The sequence below is a fragment of the Alexandromys fortis genome, unplaced genomic scaffold (genome assembly GCF_014885135.2).
Source record: "Alexandromys fortis isolate MF-2015 unplaced genomic scaffold, M_Fortis_MF-2015_v1.1 scaffold_113, whole genome shotgun sequence".
NCBI classification, from domain to species: Eukaryota; Metazoa; Chordata; class Mammalia; order Rodentia; family Cricetidae; genus Alexandromys; species Alexandromys fortis.
The window spans coordinates 895,236-916,607 of record NW_026067988.1 but is presented as its reverse complement, the minus strand read 5'-3'; the positions used below and the strand labels follow the sequence as shown (position 1 = coordinate 916,607).

General features: G+C 39.7%; 1 protein-coding gene and 1 long non-coding RNA gene across 3 annotated transcripts in view; one reads left to right on the top strand and one right to left on the bottom strand.

Annotated features, from left to right (window-relative positions):
• The window catches only part of Pcdh9 (protocadherin 9), an 821,312-nt gene extending 810,896 nt beyond the window's left edge, over nt 1–10,416 (bottom strand). Inside the window, exons 1-2 of the mRNA XM_050159519.1 lie at nt 9,868–10,416; nt 5,462–8,632 (exon numbers count right to left, since the gene is read on the bottom strand). Coding sequence (XP_050015476.1) covers nt 5,462–8,497 — 3,036 coding nt within the window. The 5' untranslated portion in view covers nt 8,498–8,632; nt 9,868–10,416. The remainder of the gene's footprint in view (nt 1–5,461; nt 8,633–9,867) is intronic.
• LOC126511993 (uncharacterized) overlaps nt 1–21,372 on the top strand; it is a 1,200,080-nt gene that overhangs the window by 949,978 nt on the left and 228,730 nt on the right. The gene's annotated exons all lie outside the window — the stretch shown is intronic.

Genomic DNA, 21,372 nt, shown 5'->3' with positions numbered 1-21,372 from the left:
TTATCTCCAGCTAAGCCGAACCAGAAACATCAAATCAGGAAATGGAGCCCAATGCTGCACAAACACGTACCCTTAGACAGATGGAAAAATACAAGGTTAAGCTTTGGGCGCCTGATAAAAAACCATCAGTGTCCTCTAACCAAAGGACTTAGAAAATGAAGACCGTGGAGGGTAAAAAGTAATTGCAGAAATTGCACTTATACAGAAATATGATCTAAACACATGGCTCTCATACCTTCATCTACAAAACAGCGTATCCGAGCAATAATGCATTAAAATGCCATTTGTAATAGTTAGGGTGTAATTACAGATTTTATATGTCACAATGGATTGTGAAGAAATCTCATTCTAAATTTGAGTTCTTTCACTCCGTCTTGTCTTTCTATTTTATGACTTTTAATTTATGCTATGCTAACAAGTAAATTATAGTCAGCAATTAAACAGAAAGGGTATTCACATTTCAAAATAAAATGGAATATTGTCACCATTGAAAAATGCAAGGATTATTCCCTTTTTCTTTTTGCAGTGGTATAATATGAGCATTGCACACTTCAGGCCAGTGATCTCTCACTGAACTCTGTCCCCAGGCAGGCAAGGTAATTTTAATCAGCCAATACCTGTTCTGTCATAATATAGGCATGACTAGTCAGACCATGAGAAAAAGGAAAGCACAGTTCTGGTGTTATAATTGTATTAAATTTAGAAAATGGGGAAAAATTAGAAAATGGGACAGTAGATTATTGCATCTAGATAAATTTCCTGCCTTCTCATAAACATTCTGTATGTAGTCATACCCTAACAAAACCTGTTTACTACAATGACATTTGGGTATTTTTTTCTTTAAGCTTATTAGAGATGAATGAAACAACATATTCTGACCTTCATAGGAATATCAAGTGGATAAAAAACCAAACCACAAACAAAACATCAAACGTCCCTGTTAAAAATCCAAGAGCAAATGTAGCCACCGTGAATAACTCATCTTTATCTTAGAAGTCTGAGTCAGTCTCCAAGGGGGGGTTTCTTTTGCTTCCTAAATATGAAAACTGACTTCACAACCAAAGGAAGTAATAAAGGGAGAAGCTACAGCATTAAAAGTCACAATTTTCAAAATCATTTGATTTGGAGGTAGAGACAATGTTTCATGATGCACCTCCTATCCAGTCATGACTGCTTCTGTGTTCTAAAATACAGTAGCTGGAAACGTGCTGAAGTTTGGGCAGGCCTCACATCAGACTCCCAATCGCATTTGTGTCTTTCTGAATATTCTAAACATCAGCACTGTCACCATCTTCTGTGTTCCACATGTCATAATAACGTTTCAGCGCTGATTGTGGTGGATTACTCAAAAATGAAAAGTAATCACAAAAGTAATACGCTATCTCTAAATGATTGGCAATTGAAGCAATTCCCTTTGCAACTGTAAAAGCACACACAGCCGCTTGAGTACAGCGTGTCTACACATTCTCAGTGTATAAATTCTTCAATCTATACATAACTGTGCATCTGAGCAAATACTTTAAAGCATAACAGTTAAAGTGGGGATGTTTAAGCTGGAAGATGAACATCTCACTTAGGAAATTAAACATGCCTGTTTACCCAGAACCAAACTCTGGTGGAGCTCTTACAGACTGTTTGATGACTTGAAGAACTTGTCAAATGTAAATAGAGCACTGTTCTTTATGTTTACTCTTTCCTTTATTCCCACACTCCTGCTGGAGAAAACAAAGCACATGGGACCAAGAAAATTAATTCCCCAAATGCTGTCAACCAAGTTAGGAAGCAGCAATAAACAGCTTACTATAAAGCCTCCAGCTACAATAAAACAGCTGTCAATAAATGGGCACAGTTGACATGTTCTGAAACAGGACTGTTGGATACGATGATATGAGAGGAAAGGGAGGGCATTTCTTGTTCTAATATGTTAAGGCTGAATCTCCAAGAATGGAACTTAGAAGGAGAAGAACACACTGTCACATAGGAAACTGTTAGCTGGTTCCCTTTCCAGGTCTGACCCAGTAGCAATGCATCAGAATTGGTCTAGAAGAATCCCAAACCCTGTTTCAAGAGAGAATGCACTATTTCTGAGACATATGTCAATCTGAAAATCTATATTTTAAACTCTCCTATGTCAATGGAAGCTCCCCTTCTGCTTTTAGACAAAAGCACGAGGAACTTTTTTGTGAAGTGACCAGGTGAAATTTGCTGTGGACACTGCAGCAGGGAGTTTTGTTTTGATCCTTAACTGAGAAGTGATGAAGACACAATCCTGTGCCTAAAACTGCACATTCTCAGTCTGGGAAACACAGAGGATACTTGTAAAATTATTAAGTGATAGAGTTGCTATTCTGAAATTGAAATGATAGGGTTGTTACCCTGAAATTCAAAAAAAGGCTTAGTAAGATAGAGTCAATAGACGGATGGAAATTGTGATGACCTCATGCATCACTTGGAAACACTGAGGGAACTAGCAAGGAAGAATGTGTCAGACAAACTGGGGTCTCTGCCCAACAGACCAGATCAGGATGCAAAAACCAGAATGCACGTTCATATAGACAATACAAAGTAGAAGGACTTAAATTGTTAACCTTTTATTTAAGATTCTTACATGTTCCACACTTCAGTTAGCACCATAAAGAAAAGGGAGTCCTGTGAAAGGCAATCGTGCCTACTTTACTAAAAAAAAAATCTTCGCATACTATGTATTAGTCTAAAAATTTGCTTGATAGAATTTGTAGTAATAAAATTCATATTTTCAAAGTCATAAACCGTGGAACTCTAGTTTGTATAAAGGTTACTAGTTGAAACAGAGGAGTTATAAAGAAACAAAAACACCTATTGGTTCTAGATGATCAAAACATCTTAGAGAGCTATTATAGAGTTCAGCCAACACAATTTTGAGAAGCTATATATAATTTCTGTTTTTCATCATAGGAAATAGCCCTTCCCCCTTAACATCGTATCTATGCCTTGGTCTGCTGCCATTCCCTACCTCCTTACTTCCACGATTTATTTCTCAAGTATGATTATTACGTTTTTATTTTTTTATTTTGAAAGCAGCTAAAACATATCAGCATTATTACTTTAATTGCTCTTTATTGTGGAAGATTTTGCACTAGTTTTCAACATCAGAATGTGTACAAGAAAGCTCCAAAATACCTCATGGCTAAAAGGTGTGTCTGGAATATACTGTCATTTCAGTTAGGGAGTTGCTCAGCGTCCTGAGAGCAAGTTCATGGCATGTAAACAAATGTTTTCTTATGACAAATGAAGTTTCATCAGATATTTTCAAAGCTTTGTTGAAACACATCTAACTGGCATTTATGCCCTGGTATTGTATTTAAGTTCACTAAGTTTTGGGAAACCAGAGGATGTCGGCCTACACCTAACTAGCAATGCCCATGGCACTGACAGGGAAGAAACGATAATGCTGGGAAATAGACGGGTAATTCTCCATGGGAAACCAATTTCTCATCTCATATGAAAAGTTTCAGGTCACACTAGTTTGTTTTTCTTTTTTCAGGTAATGATAAAAAACAAATCCTACCAAAAATATACAGTATAGATTTTAATAAAGTAAAAACCAAACTTTTCTTCTTTTCTTCACTGAAATAGCAACTTCTTAAGAGCATTTAGTTTTATTATTTTTCTTGCCATAATAAACTATTTAACAACTTTTAAAAACTTTGATATCTTTAGATGATTTCCAGATTTTAAAACGCCACTTTTTTTTCTCAAATGCTAATAAGATTAGCATAAAACCAAGCTGTGCTTCTGACTTCCATGTATTTCTAATGATCTAATAGACTCCTCTAGTACTTCAAAACTGATTCTGTCATTTTAGGTTATTTTACCCTGTGCATTTCAGCTTTAAGCATATGTGAGTCTATAATGCTTTATGTATTTAATATTTCAAATGAAGATTTTATTTTCATAATCATAGGCATTATACTTAATATTCATGGAGGAAGGACCTGTGTGATTCATTGACAAAATCATTTTCATGATACCTTATTGTCCTGAAGTCTCAACGTCATTACAGAGCAGCTACTAAATCTAAAGGGGGAAACAGTTTCCATAAGATACACTACTCTACTACAACTTTAGAAAAAAATAAACAAAACAACAACAACAACAAAAACCCCTCTTGGCTTTCCAAAGACTCACCAATAACTGCCAAGACAATTATGCAAGTGAATTTTGTTTCACTTCATTTTCTGAGACCTATGTTCCTAAGAGTTAGCAGGGTGGTGGATGGGCCACCAGCAGAGGTGGACCCCTAACACCAGACAGAGCTAGACTTCCAAATTCCTAGAGAGCTGACATGCTGAGGGGAACTCACTAAAGAGCAAGCAAATGAACTGAAATGCTAGTTGCTACAGAGGAACAATCATTAAATAAAAGGTATCTTTGGCTGTACTACCAGCTTGATCCTTCCCTCCCCCCTTTCTCCTCGCTCCTGCAGGATTGGCACCTGGCCAGCACAAGGGACATGATCCCCTAGTGCCATCTACAGGCTATTATCGACATTCAAATTTCGTGGCAACAGACAAGCACCAAAGAAATAAATTAGACAGCACTGCATTTAAATCTTTATTAACAAGGAATTATTAGACCTAAGGAAAACTAATTCTGGATTTGGTTGAAATATGAGTCTCTCAGCCTCTTAATCCCTCTTCATATGGCATATTTCACAGTTTAAAATGAGTTATGACAGATCACTTATGCATTACCAAGATGAAGAAGTATTTACAATGGATTCTTTCTTTTCCTCTATAAATTAGTATTATTAGAGCATTCCTTTTTTTTCATCTTCATATTTGGCCTTTACGGACACTGAAAATCTTTCTAAGAAAGACCCAGTTTTCTATATTACAATAAAATAACTTGAAATCAAAGATTATACTTCCTATATGGCTTAGATGCAATCACTCAACAGTCATGTGCTTCACAGCTGATGTACATTTAATATCCTACTTTTTTTCAAGAGTCTAAAAAAACATTAACCCCTTTAGCAACCACAGCTCCAGCGTAATTGGTGTCAGACCTTCAAACGTCACTTAAACTTGATATTTGAAGGTGACTTTTTAGATCAAAAGGTAATGTGGAAAATCTTGAAGCAGGCAATTTGGAAACCCCAGGAGCAGAATTGGGCAAATCAGGATGGGTTTTCTTCTTGAGCAAACATTATCTTGGGACACTTTGGAATAATTTTCTCTTTTCATCTTTTGCCATTTGAAGGAAACTGGGAGGTTAAATAATTCTCAGAACTCAGAAATTTCAAAGCTGTTCTAAAAATTCTTGACTGAGCCCCAGAGGAATAGAAAAGGGGTCAAGTTTTTTTTTCCTCCTTATAACTTAGCTAAAGTTAGACCAAAACAAAAGAGACACTGGCACATTAATACTGGTTGACTGGGCACTTGTATGCAGTACTTATAGACCAGTAAAAGTGCTCGTTTACCTGTCTGGTGTGTAAGGGGCCCTTTGTCTTGAAGCCTCCTTGGGAGCTGCACTCTGAGGCACTGAAGTGATCTGAACTAGTGGAGGAGCGTTTGGAAAGGGTGTCACAGCCCCCAACAAAGGTGTTGTCCAAAGGGAGCTCCTGAATGACATGGTGCTTTTTCACAGATACTGGAGTGTCTGGTTTGAGATGAAAAGCAGGCTGTGGGGAGGCAGATTTGTAGTGCTTGGCCAGGTCAGGACTGTTAGGCTTGAAGGTGGTCGGAGGTGCGGGGCCCCAGTCAAATCTTCCTATACTTTGTTCCTCCAGCTCAGCAGGCAGGCTGATGGTCCCATTGATAGGTTCATGAACTGCATCATCGGGTTTGGACTCTTCGATAGTAACAAAGTTCAAAAGAGAACTCTTGGGGGACTTTCTTTTCTTGCGTTTCTTTTTCTTGTTTTGCTTATTCTCTTGGTTTGGGGACATCCACTCAGCACCTTGCTTGCTCCTCTGAGCTGCTTTGAACCTCGACGCATGGCGACAGCGCACCAGAACAGTGACAAAGATGACAACGATGACCACCATGGCCCCTGCGACGATGGCAATCATGATGGTGAGATAGTCCTCGTTTTGGTAGGGTTGGCTACTATCTCCGATGTTCCTGTCCAGTGGGGTCTCCATAGTCCTGCGGATCAAGTCGTAGATGTACGAGGCATTTCCAGCAGTATCGTTTACATAAAGAAATACGAGCACGAGAGTGTGCAAAGCCTTAGGGTACCCCAGGTCACTTATGTTGACCACCAGGCGGTGCAGGCCCACATCAGTAGGCGCTGGCTTCTCTTCTAGAGTGATATTGCCCGTTACTGGATCAATCCGAAACAGTCCTTTATTGTTCCCGCTCACTATGGTGTACTTAAGTTCTGCATTCATGCCAGTATCAATATCCACGGCAAAAACTTCGGCCACCACGGAACCAGGAATGGCTGAGAGGGGCACCAACTTAAATGAGGTGTTGGACGGTGGAGAAATGACAACTGGACTGTTGTCATTGACATCCATGACATTGATGGTTACTTTCGCTGTAGAGGACCGAGGTGGCTGTCCTCCATCAGTGGCTTTGACATCAAACGTGTAGGAACTCTGCTGCTCTCGGTCAAAGGAGACATTTGACTTTATGACTCCCGAATAGGGATCCAACACGAAATTTTCATTGTCATTTAGAATGGAAAGAGTCACAGCTTTATTCTCTCCGGCGTCTTCATCTGTCACTGTGATTACTCCCACAGTACTATACTTTGGCAGATTCTCCGACACAAAAAACTGAAAATGATTATGAGTAAACTTGGGGCTATTATCATTCTCATCCAGAACAGTAACTATCACTGCTGCTTGGCTTTGCAGGGGAGGGGTCCCATTGTCCCTGGCAGTGACTGTAAAAATGAATCGCTCTTGTTCCTCCCTGTTAAATACTCTGGAGGCTGTCAAAACTCCTGTCTTTCTGTCCAGATCAAAGAAGGAGGCATTCGGTCCAAGCTGATAAACAATGTCTGCATTTTTCCCACTGTCTTCGTCTGTAGCACTAATAGTTGTTAAGTATAACCCACGTCGGTTGTTTTCAGAGACTGACAGCTCAATTACAGGCTGGTTGAAAATCGGTGGGTTGTCATTTTCATCCTCCAGCTTAACCCTTACCAGGGCAGTCTGATTCAAACTGGGCTTCCCAGAATCAGAGGCAACGATTTTAAAGCTGAATTCTTTGGTGCCCTCATAGTCCAGCAGAGAAGAAGTCTCTAGCAGATACTGGTTGTCATACACTGCCTTCAGATGAAACGGGACCTCTCTTTCAATGAAACAGATCACTTTGCCATTCACGTCTGTGTCCTTGTCTGAAACTGTAATCAGGGCAATCTTTGTATTGACTGGGTCTTTCTCAGACAGATACACCGTGCCATTGATGGGACTTATAATGTACCTGAGGTCTATGTTCGGAGGGTTATCATTTACATCGGTGACATTGATGGTCACTGTGGCTCTGGCAGGAGTGGAACTGCCGTCACTAGCCAACACCGTCACTTTGTGAATGGCTGTCTCTTCCCTGTCTAAAGACCTCTGAACTGTAATCAGCCCAGTTGTGTTATTTAAAGCAAAGAGTCTTTTGGTTGCAGGGGCGACCTGGGCACCAAAAATGTACCGGATTTCAGCATTGCTGCCCACATCTGCATCAGTTGCATGGAGCTGAATCACAGAGGTCCCCACAGGAGCGTTCTCGGGAATATGCACCTCTACTTGACCCTCTTTAAACACTGGCCTGTTGTCATTCACATCACTTACAGTGACCTGCAGAATGGCTGTGCTGGATTTCTGTGGAGTACCACCATCCTCCACTTTGATTTTCATCACATAGGTATCTTTTTGTTCTCTGTCCAAGTTCTGCTGAACAATCAATTGCGGCCACTTCTCTCCCTCTGGAGTTTCCACGATATCCAGGCCAAAAACACTCTGCCCATTTAGCAATTCATAATGCTGCACCCCATTGAAGCCTGTGTCGGGGTCTGTGGCTGATGGGATTGGAAAGCGGCTGTTGATCAAAGTGTTTTCTGGAATGGAAATATTGATGACAGGAGACGGAAACATGGGGGCATTATCATTGGTATCCTTGACAATGATCTTGATTTTGATCAGCCTGAAAAAGTCATTGGGGAGGATCACCACCTCAAGTTCAAAGAAACACTCATTCTCCTCCGCATAAGAAGCTCCAGCGCAGAGTTTCTCTCTGTCTATTCTATTGGAGGTTGTGAAAATCTCCCCAGTGCTGCTGGATACTTTCACCAGAGGGGCATCCCCAGCTTTAGAAACCAGTCTGTAGACAAGGCTGGCACTGGTCCCTGTGGCAGCATTGATGTGAGAAATGTTCAAGTCCTTTGGTATATTTCCTATGGGCACATTTTCAGGCAACTCCTCTCTAATAGTGTAAATAAGTTCTTGAGCTATAGCCGAATCCAGCCTTAAACAGGCAATCAGAGCAGCCAACAGATAAAAATCCCTCAGGTCCATGATAATATATTTCTTGCCTTTCCTTGGATTTTAGAGTTTAAAGGTTTCCACTGAGGGATGATGCAGGGGTAGCAAGAGGACGTGTGCATGGACTGGAGGAGGCATTACATCTCATCTCTTATTTGGAGACAGTCACTGTCAACACAATTGTACAGACAATATTATTCTTCAGTAAATGAAAACACAGTCACAAAACACTGAAGCACATTCTCGCTGCATATTAGTAAACATGGCAGTTTGCTCTGCCACACTTTGCAACTTAACTCCATGGCCAAAAGCACCGACAATCCCTTGCTTGTTGCATTTGCCCAGAGAAAATGAAATTCATCTACTTTTGAAATTAAGGACAGCAGCTATTTTTACCTGGATTTCCCCCGCGCTGTTTTTTTTATTTTCTTTTTCTTTTTTCAATACACTGTTTAATTCAAAGCATGAATTCTTGTTCTGCTCCTCCCCTCCCCCAGCTTTACCCATCTCCTGGTCTCTAGCCCACCTCCCCCAGCTGTCTGAGGTGGAAGTGAAAAACCCCAAGTATTTAGCTCTGATTGCTGCCAACTGCTTTGTCACATGTTAGAGATGATGTGTTTTCTTCTCTGTCACACTGACTCATCTCTCCCTCTCAAAAGACTGCTTTTTCTTCCTCCCAGTTCTTCAACTGTCTTCCAATCCATCCTTCCTGGGAAATGAGCATCCGGACATGCTGCTGCAGCGGCAGAAGCAGTAGTCGCCGGCCACTACGTATTCTTATTGCCTCAAAGCACGAAACCAAGACTTCACATTTCTTACTCAGAGCCTGCCTTCCTTTCTCCATGAATCCACATTGCCCCCACCGAGAGAAATAAACACACTAAAACTTTTGAAAAAACGTATGATAATCGACAATTGCTTGCCATAGAGGTGAACCAGTGTGCCGGGATGGAAGTGAAACACAGCCAACATTCCTATGTAACAGCACAATATTTTTCTACTGAGCATACGAGAGAAAATAAAATGCAGTTTCTTAATCCCGGTGCCTCATTATAATATTAGTAACATTTGCTACACATAAATACCGCAACCCGGTAACACACGTAAAAGAACTTCCGCTCAGATGCCCCTCTAACTGCAGTTTAAATGGGTGCAAGGCTCTAGACAGCTACCCACTGGAGTAGGACTGGTCAGTTCCCAGTCTCTAATCTTATCTGCATTAGACTCACAGTAGCTGATGCCCGCGATTAGTTCCAACAGAGTGGTGCAGGTGGGGTTGCAGATACAAGCCCGTAGGTGAGCTCTGCCCCAGCCGACTACCCAATTACAAACACCCCACGTCTACACCGAGGACATAACTAAACAAGGCATTTCCAATTGTGCATGCGAAACTTTACACTTACGTTAGTTGTCTCAACCTTTCCCCTTTCCCGGTAGGCTGCAGTTAAGAAGGATTTGTTCCAACACATAGAAAGCCATGCATCTGGTAGCACCAGTTTGGGGCGAATTCAGAAGCAGCAAAACGTTTCCTCCTTGTAAAATGTGTGGCTGCGGGCTGGCAAATTAGCAACTCCCGAGAACAAATTCACAGATTTGTCGTTAGTCATTCTCGCCACATTTCCTCGCTACTGCTATTACCCACTGGGTATGGGCTCTTCTGGTATTTAACACACACCACATCCACTTGCACTTCTTCAGCTCGGGAGTATATCCCACAACAACCAGCCTACCATTTGCATCCGATGGCAGTACTGCTCAAGTCTCTAACTTCTGGTAGGAAACGCCAGAGTTGGGTGATGGTGATTTTTTTGGCTCTTGTCCCGGGGTGCCAATTGCCCGACAAATTCTTAATCCGTGAGCTCTTTCGCGCTTCGGAGACTAAGGTTCTCCCTCCTACATCGCATACTCTTCTCGTTCCCTTCTCATCTGCCCCCCTCGCCTTCTCCCTCTCCTCTCTCTCCTCTCTCTGAACTGAATTTCTTGATATAACTCTCAATAAGCCCAGAGGGAGGGCGTGACGGCCGAAGCCCCGCCTCGGGGTTCTGATTGGCTAGCATCTTGCAGTGCGGGAGGCTGCAGAGTCTGCGGGAGGGGGTGCGAAACAAGGCGCTGACTGTCTCCAGCCTCCCCCTCCCAGCGTCCCTCGGCAGCCTCGAAAACCTGGAGAACTGATCCTGGCCCCAGGAGAGATGCCTTCCAGGACGCTCACTGAGCATGCCCGGCAGAGGCCAGCACGGGTGTGGGCTGAGGGGGGGGGGGGGGGGGCTCCGGAGAGCTCTCAGGCTCCTACCGAGCTTGCAGCTGCGGAGCAGGGGGATGCGGTTGCACTCGCGCAGAACCCGGGAACCTAGATTCTCGCCGCGGGGTGACGAGAGTCATCGAGGTCGCTCTTTTTTTGATGCATTTCTAAGTGGAGGGGCCAAAATGAAGAGATGGCTGAGACCCGAAGCCACCCCTCAGTGAGGAATTCTGTCCAGCAAATTCTGGAGCGTTTTTTAAACCATTAAACGGACTCTGTGCCCGGTGCTGCAAATTGAGGCATTTGCTGGCAGGGACATCTGAAGGAAGGGCGAAGAGGGCGGAGAGCTAAAGATAGGGCAGTAGTTATTTGAGTCTCGGTGGAGAATCGAAAGAAAATTAATCTGGGCATTTACTGCGCGCCGGGTCACTGAAACAGTCTGGGGGAAATGAACGCTGCATCTGGGGTCCTGGGGCAGAGCCGAGGCCAGAGCGTGGTGCAATAAGTCTCCTTTCCCAGGAGCGGGTAGAGCTGCAGCGCCCGATCGTGGCCGCCTCTGCCCTTCTGCTTTTGCCTCAGAGGGAACCCTGAGAACCTAGCTCGCCAGAATGGAGGCTACAACCGAGCCTGCTCCCAGCCCACCTAACTGCAAACTTTGCTTCCGATGGGCTGGAAGGAATCCCCAACAGCTGTTAGCCAAGCTGCAAAAGCTCCTTGTCCCTCTGCACTTCCTGCTGGATACATTTCCCTGCCAGGCACGTCTCTGACGCCAGCTTTTTTTTTTTTTTTAAACATTTCCTCACAAGTTTCTTTCTCATTTTCTTACCAGGGCTGGACGGGATACTTCAGAAAGGGGCAGCCTAATTTCTGTAATATTACCCCTAAAGCCTTGTCACTGTTTTCCTCGCTCATCTTTAAAAGCCAGTTAGAAAGGTTTGTGTAATTGGCTGCACCTACGGCAGACAGGTGCCAGACTAGAGTTTGAAATAAAACCCCATCAGTTCAACCACAACATTTTTTTCCCTCTGAATGATCTCTAACTGTTACCTAAGGAAGTCTTCAAGCATGGTTAACTTTTGCTAACTTAAAGAAAGAACAAAGGGCGCTTATTTTAAACCTTGGGTAGAATGTAATAGTATTAAAGTTTTTTTTTTTTTTTTTAAATTCGGGAGTATCTTTGGCTTGTGACAGAAAATACTTTCTTTTTAAGCATGGACATTTATTTTGACATAACTAAGTGAAAAGGAAAACACGTCCCTCATCAAGCCTTCCAAACTGAGTAGTGTAGAAATAATCTCACTGGCAGCTGCCTTGTTGGACATCACGATTTCCTCCTATGAAAATTTAATCCCCGGCTTTGTGTTAACACTTTTTCCTCAGGTGTGTAATCAGAGAGAAAGTGCAGTCTCGAGAAGTTCACCATGAAACTGTCCAACCCCTTGTGTAGTGAAACATTTTTCTTATAGACAATAGGCCGATGGTGTTTGCGCACAACCAAAAAGTATCAAATTATTATTTTTGCATGATTAGAATGAACAAATTTAAGGAAAGAAGGACCCCTAAGTATCCAGATGTCAACAGACCACAATCCTCACACAATAACGCTAGCGAATTAAAGGTTGCTTTTTTTAATCGTACCTCAGTGAATGATCATTTGCCATTCAGAAAATTAAAGCTAATACATCGTTCTCATGCTCACGTTTTTTTCCGCACTGAACTATTCTGCTCCAGCCACAATAAACAACAGCACCGCCACTTTCCAGTTTATTTCACGAGCAATGCAATTATACTTTAATCATACCACAGTCATTTCAAAGTCAGGTAGTGGCAGCCCGTAGCTTAACAATAATTATTTAACCTCATTGTTAAGCAGGGATATTACTCTCAGTGAAGAGATAGCTTTCCTAGCTGGCAAAGGCCATTATATACCCCATGCTTGAAAATGAAATCTTAATATGAATCAGGATGAAGGCTAAGGAAGAGGAAACAAATCACAGCTTGAGAAGCATGACCGCAAGACTTCAATTAATAAAAACCTCAGGTCAAAGCCCCAGAAGAAGGCATGTGTAGGTTCTCTTCAAAGGAGACCAAGCAGGACAGAGAAATAGAGCTCTTGTTCAACACACACTTTGTCTTCCATTTATTTGAGATATCTAAATTTAGGGAATCCTTAAGCAAGCGATTCCTTAACCTTTTAATATTAGAGGGTACAGGCTTACTTTATACTATTTCTGCTGATAAACTCTACAATGAGGAATGCTATTTTGCTAATTGTCCTAAATGAAAATTGTACATTAAATAGCCCTTTGCTATTTAACTTGAGGCTTCTGCCTCAAGCACAACACAATTTGTTGTACAATTTCAAATACAGTAGACTGTTTTAAAATATATTTATATAAATACGAATTAGGAGAATATTGCTAATGTTTGTGAGGAAATATCTGTTGTTTTATGCTGTATTTTACTGTATAGTCATGAATTTAATTTGCTCTGTGTAAACAGTCTAGTGTATATATGTATGTGTATTTCCAAGTACATCACTTTAACTCAATATCACTCATTATTGGTAATGCATATTTTGACAGCCAGAAAACATGTTGCTCTTATTCTGACTACCTGATCAGTACATCGAGAATTATACCATCTGGGCAACAGTGAAGAGCCACACTGTTTTCTCCCGGCTATCTAGGTCATGGGACACTTATAAGTCACCTCTGGCCAGTTAACTGGAGACTGAAATGCCTTCAGATCTGCTCAGAAACAGATGTGGAGTTAATGCAATTGTTTCACATTCCACGAGTCTAGCATCATGCGATTTATATATTAAACAATAATTTCCACGCAATGACATATAATAACCTGAATTATTAAGCAGTTCAGTTTAATTGGATTCCTGTGTATTATTTTCTAGTTATCACGCAGCATTTTTTAAAATTACATTTCACACAAAGATTATAAAGGCTTTTCCTGCCAGTTACATTTCATATAAAAGACCCAGGCTGTGATGTTAAGAATTATCAAAGGTCCTCCTCCAGGATTTCAAGACTTTTGTAAGAAGGTTTCTATGTTCCACTCAAAGTTAAAAATAAAATAAAGCTGTGGCACTGTCTCTAACAGACAGTGCCTTAATCACAGGGCCCTGACGTCAGAGCAGTTCACAGTACCAGTTTCACAGAAGGACTAGGTTGCTGCACTGCGCTGCTCGGGAGCAATGTGGTAAAGATGCTAAGGGCGACATGTATTAGCACTCCTGAGAAAATGACAATGCAAGATTTTAGCACCACACGAAGAAATTAGCACCTTCCCAAGGCTGTGCAAACTGGGGAAGTGCAGGAATCCTGCATGATTCCTCTGCTTCCTTAGTCATCAGCTCATCCTGTTCCTTCTGCTTTTCTTTTCTTTCTTTTTTTTTTTCATTTCTTCTCTCTTTTTCTAAAGGCGACCTAATGTAGGTTATCAAACCGTCATGGAGCCATGGTGACATCTTTCATTCTCTTTGAATGACTAATCTAAATTTAAAATACTTTCCTATGTTTTCATGACTGACAGAGACTGTAGGAATCAGTCTAGTGTCTTGAACATTGTTACGGTGTAAATCAACACTTTCCAGAACCACTATTCTATCATAAGAACTGCATGAACTAAAATATATATATTTATATATTTATATATATATATATTATATATATATTAAACTCTCAAATTTCCTCATGGCTTATAGAGGATTTTAATTATATGTAGACAATTCTTCCATAATCCATGTTTTCATTAGTATGGCTGAAGTAGCTAGTGGCTATGTAGGAGGGTATAGATTTTTTTTAAAATGATAAGGTTATGTAATGTTTCAAATTAAAAATTTCATAAAAGTTGTGAAACTGTAAGCAAAACATAGAGAGCTTTTCTTGATTCTGTATGAGGAAGTGAGGTTAAAATTTGTCAGGTTAAACCATTGAATACTATTTATTAGGTCACCTGTTCACAAATGATGAATGAGCAGTGATGTGAATGAAAATGCATGTTGCTTGGAAGAAACTTTACTGATACATAAAACATAAAAAGAGAGATATCAGTACAATTTTAAGAATAGCTGCATTTGCCAAAATCAAATTAGGAAAAATAATCTATAAGGTCTTTCTTAAAAACATAGTACTATGATTTTAACTTTCTTTATATTTTCATTAATAAGCACATATTGTTGAAAATAAAGCTTCACTTTATCTGGGTCAAATATCTTGGGTGACTTTACTGTCCGTCTCCATGATGTCTTTTAGCATTTTCAGACTTTATTTTAAAAACTATACTCACGTGGCTTCCCTTTAGAGGCCCAGTTTGTTACATAAGAGCTCATAAATAGACTTACTCATGTAGAGCAAAGCAGATAAGCCTAGTTTTCCTCTTATAGTTTCTTAGAACCAAATTTCAAACCGGGTTCTCTTCTAATTTCATCCAGGTGATCCAGGGGAGCCTTGTATTTTGTTGACTGTTGCAGTCTTGGTCCATCTCCACATCACAGTGCAGCAGCATCCTAGAGAAAAATCGAGACCTGCGTTCCTGCCTTCAGCAGACACTGCTACATTTTTGTCTGGTATTTGAGTCAGTATCACTCTGCTTATGTAAAACTATACTTCTTCATGTAGTTTTATGCCCTTAAATATTTTAAGGGTTCAGACACTGCAAATCCTGCCTATGATCCCAGCCTCTGGAGTCTGAGGCCAGAGGACTACAGTAAGCTAAGGACATCCTGGCTGTATTTGAGTCCCAGGTTAGATAGGGTTACAGCTGATAGAACAGCCTGTCAAGACAGACAGAAGGAATGAACGAAGGAAGGAAAAAGAAGGAAATTTCATTCCATAGACTCTACTGTTAATAGATTTTAACCTGCACAATGTCATGCCACTCATTAACGTATGGAATTCTAGGGCCCATAACATTGATATTGATGATAGGTGAAATTGTGAAATACTGTAAAGGATTAGGAAGGACACAGTAAAATTTCTTGGCTTTCTTGGGGGGGGGGGCTGTATTTAAAGCAGGCAAATTACTGAAGACCTGGCCCACTGATGGAGTGGCTGACTATGACCTTCTCAGGCCTTCAGCTAAAAAACTAGTGTGGCCAAAGTTAATAAAAATAGACCAAAACAAAATGTACCATATAGTATACTCATTTAAAATACTCTAGGAAATACACTCCATAAGAAAACCCAGTAACGAAAAAGTGCTTGGGAATTGTTCTTTGTAATTATAAAATAATCATGTACTCCAAGGAATTTTTGGTAGAATGTAAATGTTTATGTTTCCAAACCATTCAAACACCATCTTAGCAGCCCTTAACACCTGTGTTTGATACTTATAACCTAATGGCCACTCTATTTGTTTAATTTACATAACTTGCCATTGCATGAAGAAAGGTAATTTTAATGGTTATGGTAATAGGATAATACTGTTAATTTCAAATAATATTTGTCCCTTATCATTAAAAATTTGATGTTTCTGAATGTTACAACAACAACAATGAAAATAACAACAACCAGTAATAATAATAATAGATTATAAAAATGCTCCAATAGATAAAGCAATACTTCAGGTAAATACCATAATTGCTAGGAAAAAAAAAACATGAATTGGAGGGTAATGTGATATGATTATAAAATATACTAGAGATGAGTTTTGTGTCATACAATGTAGTTATATGACTTAAAATCTATTTTAGGGAGCATACTGGATAAAAAAATACCTAATAAAAAGTTAAACCCTCATGTATTATGTATACATAATAATATAGATGTGTGTGTGTGTGTGTGTGTGTGTGTGTGTGTGTGTGTGTGAGTTTAAGGCAAGCCTGGGCAACATTGTGAGTTTCAGCACAATAAGCTCTATACAGAGAGACTATGTCAAACGTGTGTGTGAGCATGCACACGCGCGCACTGACACACGCACAAATAATAACAAGGATATATACTATTTCAAGCCTAATACAGCCATGTCATCTTATGAGCTGATTTTTTTCTTTTTATAGTTTAGGCTTCTACCCTGGATCTCTCTGCCTTTCTAACAGCAACAGAAAAATTGGTTTTGCATTTTACAGTTTTACATTTTTGCTTATTTTTATTTATTTATACATTTAATTATTTTGCTGAGGTAGAATCTTTCTCCACAGCCCAGGTCTTCCTGGCCTCTAACTCATGGTCCTCTGGACTTTATCTTTTCAATGCTAGGGTTTAAACGTGCACTCATTATATCTTTCTTTTTAGAAGCTCAACAGTGATTTCTTTACACACATATGCGCATGTGCACGCACACACACACATAAAACCGATAATGAGATCTGTATACAACTTTGATACAGCATAAATAATATATGTATATAGTTGTATGAGCAACCTAACAAGTTTTGAAACTTAATGTTAGCAACACTGTTCATTCATCATATTATTTCAAACATACTATTACATTACATTTGGTTTCTTTGTGAGATAAAGCATATTTTGAGTTACTTAAGTATTTATTTTCATTATTAATGTAATCAAATATCTGACAAAAAGCCATTTAAGAAAGAAAACGTCTACTATAGGTCACAGGCAGAGGATTCTTTGCTTACTGTAGGGGAGGCGTAGCAGTGGGACTATGGCCTGAGAGTGACTGTGGAAGTTCCTTGCACCTATGTTTCCTATGTTTCCTAAGGAAGCAGCGAATGTGGTTTGTTCTCATTGAACTCTCCTCTACTCTCATTTGCTCTGTGTTCCTCTTCACTGCTCAGCCAGTTAGAGTTGCATGTGTGGTTTAAATATTCATTTGACAAAGTTTGTATCTTCCTTATTGAGATTGGGATCTCTAGAGTTAACTCCTAATATTACCTGGGGCAGGGTCAGGAACCCTTGCGAAGAAGGCAGAATCCATAGAACAGAGCAGTGAACAGCAGCACCTGCTGTGCACATCAAGGGAGCCGTGTCTTTGGAGTGTATGGAAAATGTCAACTTGCGGTAGCATAATACACAAGTAGAAAGTGATAGGCAATTTCTGAAGATTGTAAGAGTTGCTATATGTTTGAAAATGCCTTCATCCCTATTCTACCTGCGTGGTTATGATCACAGATCTACCCATGATACTACATCAAGAAACAATGAAGCCCTCCCATGATTCCATTCGCATTTACACAAAGGCTAAACTAAAGATAAACCAATGATCACATTCTTCAAGACAACTGGGTCTGTAAGAAGTATTCCAGGATCAAACTAATTGCACTGTGAACAGTAAGTGTTGTATAAGCAGGAAGTTGCAGTTGTGTAAAATTAGATTGTCAATGGAGAGTTGATGGAGAAATAATAGGAAAAATTAAGATGTTTGAAACTAGGAATCACAGTTACCATGGGTAAGTTCCTGATCACCATTCACCACCGTCCATTAACACTGTCACAGTTTCTCAAAAACTTCCCTGTGCCTTTTGGTCATAACCACTGCTTTTTACAGCCCTTAAGACATAGTCACAAGCACTGGAAAGGCTAGCCTGACTCCATCCTGATTTATTGACAAAAGACTAAGAAAAACAAATTGTACTAACTGGTATTTTTGTAATTTTAAAGATAAATCAAAAACTGAAATGCTTATTTTAATGTTTTTCAGCTAAAAACAGTGTCTCTGGAATACTTTGAGGGATAGGAGAACTTTTGGAGGAAAGAAGTGTTTAGTTACTATTGACAGAGATGATTTTAAGCCAAGTATGTTCCAAAAGAAAATCCTTTTTATCCACTGACATCAAAACTGAAACCAAACAATAATCTTACTTCCTTGGAGCCTACCCTGGAATTAGCTCTTTTATATCAGGTTGGCCTCAAAGTCACAGAGACCTGCCTGTGTTTGCCTCCTAAGTGCTGGGATTAAAGGCATGTGTACCACCACCACCTGGCTTAAAATTATCTTACTTGAACCAGGCCTTTGGTCACAGTTAAGGATGATTTATATGAGTTCACTCATTTTTTTATTATCATATTTTTGAGTGAATTTATATATGAGTTTCTGAATTGTCACAACAAAGGTTATAATATCAGTAAAAGTCTTATCTATAGGGCCTTGTTAGGAATATTACCAGGGAACGTTCTGCACATTTAGTTAATATTGCAAAACATAAATCTCTTTTCAATCACCAGTGGCAAATGTTCTATATTTATACAAGCTAAAGAAAATGTGCAAGTCAGCCACAAGTTCCTATCTATCAAATGTCAGTCTGTCTTTGCTTTGAATATAAAAATTCAGTCAATATGGTAAAAAATTGTTTTTTTTATAACAGTGAGCAATACACACAATAGAATAGTTAAAATTGATACCGTCGTTCAATAGTTAAAAATTATTGAGCTTGCTCAGAAATGTTCTGACAAATTATTGACTGCTCTACATTCTATAATTAATTTATGATTTTCTAGGCTGTTTCCAGGTCCTAGATATTGTGAATACAGCAGCAATTTTGGAATGCTGGTAAGAGCGAGAACATTAAAACTATGATTACTCTGACTATAACTTTTAAAACTGGTCTTGATTCTAAAACTATAAATTCTAACAATTTATATCTAATGCCATGCAAATGTAAAAAGTTGTGAGGCTTTAAAAAACATATATTAATTATGTGGTTAAGATCACATTCATATTTATTTGTACAGCAATGTATCTTACTTCAGTTTCTCCTAAGGATACATTTAATGTCTATTTGTTTTAATTGTTTTAGGAAATGTGTAAAACTTTAATTGTATTAACAGCTAAATAAATGAGCAAGCATGTGCTCACAAAGGTCAAGGTTTAATTCACGGCACAGCAGAAATTCTGCAGACACTTAGTTTACAAGGAGTAATTTCACCTTCATCAATTGTGTCAGTTTTAGAGTTAAATTAGTGCCTAAATAATTTCTAGCTGTGGTAAATGCTGCCATCTAGAGGCCTTTTCCTGTAATACATATAAAAATGAAAACCAAAAAGAACTGTAAGGTACAATTTTCTACTTTATAAATTTCAGAAGTTAACAAAATTTCTACAGTTTGAATTCCTTTTTACAAAAGAAACAGTATCTGTGGGATAATTTGCCAAAAGAGTCAACAGTTAAGTGATAATAAATGATAAAATTGTCAAAATATAATGATGCCAATATATTACGTATAAACTCTATAATGAACATTTCATACAGAAAGGCAACAAATCTACCAGACTTATGCGTGTATTATTCCCCCATGTTCCTTGATGTGTTCGTTTTAATGTGTTATTCGCAATGTGCATTTTTTGGGTCTTGTTTCATTGGCTTGCACAATGTGTTAATTTCTTCTTGGCTTCTCAGAAATCCATCATCCATGGATGAGACCCTGCGTGTCCCCAGGACGTGAGAAGGTACAAGTGGAGAAGTGCCTGGCTAGGTAGCTCGTTAATAGGTATGTGAAGAGACAGAAGTGTTGGTGAACAGCAAACATCTTTTTGATGGCAATTTTAGAGGTACCGGCATTATCCATACCCATACCCCATTCAAAATGAGTATAAATGCACACGCAGAGTGGAAAGTCAAAAATAAATGTGTTATTTTGAAGTGTATATATGTTCCACTCATTGCAGGTTGATTACTGGTGATTTTATAACAAATAGTCACCACTCCTTTTATTTCATTTCTTAATCTGTTTATCTTCTTGAATACAGATCTTAGATCCATTTCCACTTTCTGGTTTTCTTTTTCTCCTCAAATATTTTTTCCTGACTCAGCTTGCCCCTCTTCATTATATATCTTCATTAGAATTTGTTAGGAGTAGTGAGACCCCAGATCCTGAATTTCTTGTAATCCCCTGATCTGAGTGCCTACAGCTGCTCTGAGCACGAGATCTTCAGGAGTTCCTGATGGCAGGAGAGTGGTTTCTGGTGGGTTTGGCTGGGGCGTGGCTATCTCTATATAATCTGCCCCTGAACACAATAAAGGGGGCATTCTTGGAAAAATTCAAGGATGACCCATGTCGCTGTCTCTCTGTCTGTGTTTGTCTGTGTATTTTAACCTCCAGCCCCCTTGCGAAACTCGGGAACTGGGTGCCAGTGCACAGAGCACAGACACGGGGGCGTGGTGCTCGGCAAGAGTTAACACTAGTAACCACACCACAGAGTCTATATTAGGTTGTTTTGAGATTTCTTCTGCCAAGGAAATTAACCTCAGACAAACTACTCAGACAAGGGAAAAATCACTCATATTCTTAACCAAAACATCACAAGAATGATTTCTAGGCACCATAATAGAATTCTTCTCCCCTGAAGCATCTTGAGCCCCTCCCCCAAGGTTCAAATCACATTCAGCAACACTGTTTTCCATGATCCTACCAGGACGGCCCTTTAAACACCACTTTAAAGTGTTAAATTGCTCAGAAGATCTTGAGTTTTTCTCTTTCCTTTTAGATCCATGTATGCCTGTTTTACAAATTTTTGGAGCATGGGGGGGGGATCACCAAAGAAGGTAGAAGGGGAGAGGGGAAGAAGGGAGGGAAGCAGAAAAAAATGTATAGAGCAAAACAGCAATAAAAAAGCCTTATTGAGATGTTCACTCGCAGTATGATTCACCCCTTGAGAGTGTACCATTCAGTGCTTTAGCATTCATAGTCCAGAAAAATCCACTACCACAATCCACTTCTGCAGTCCCAATTTCCATAATACGGCCAGGTCTG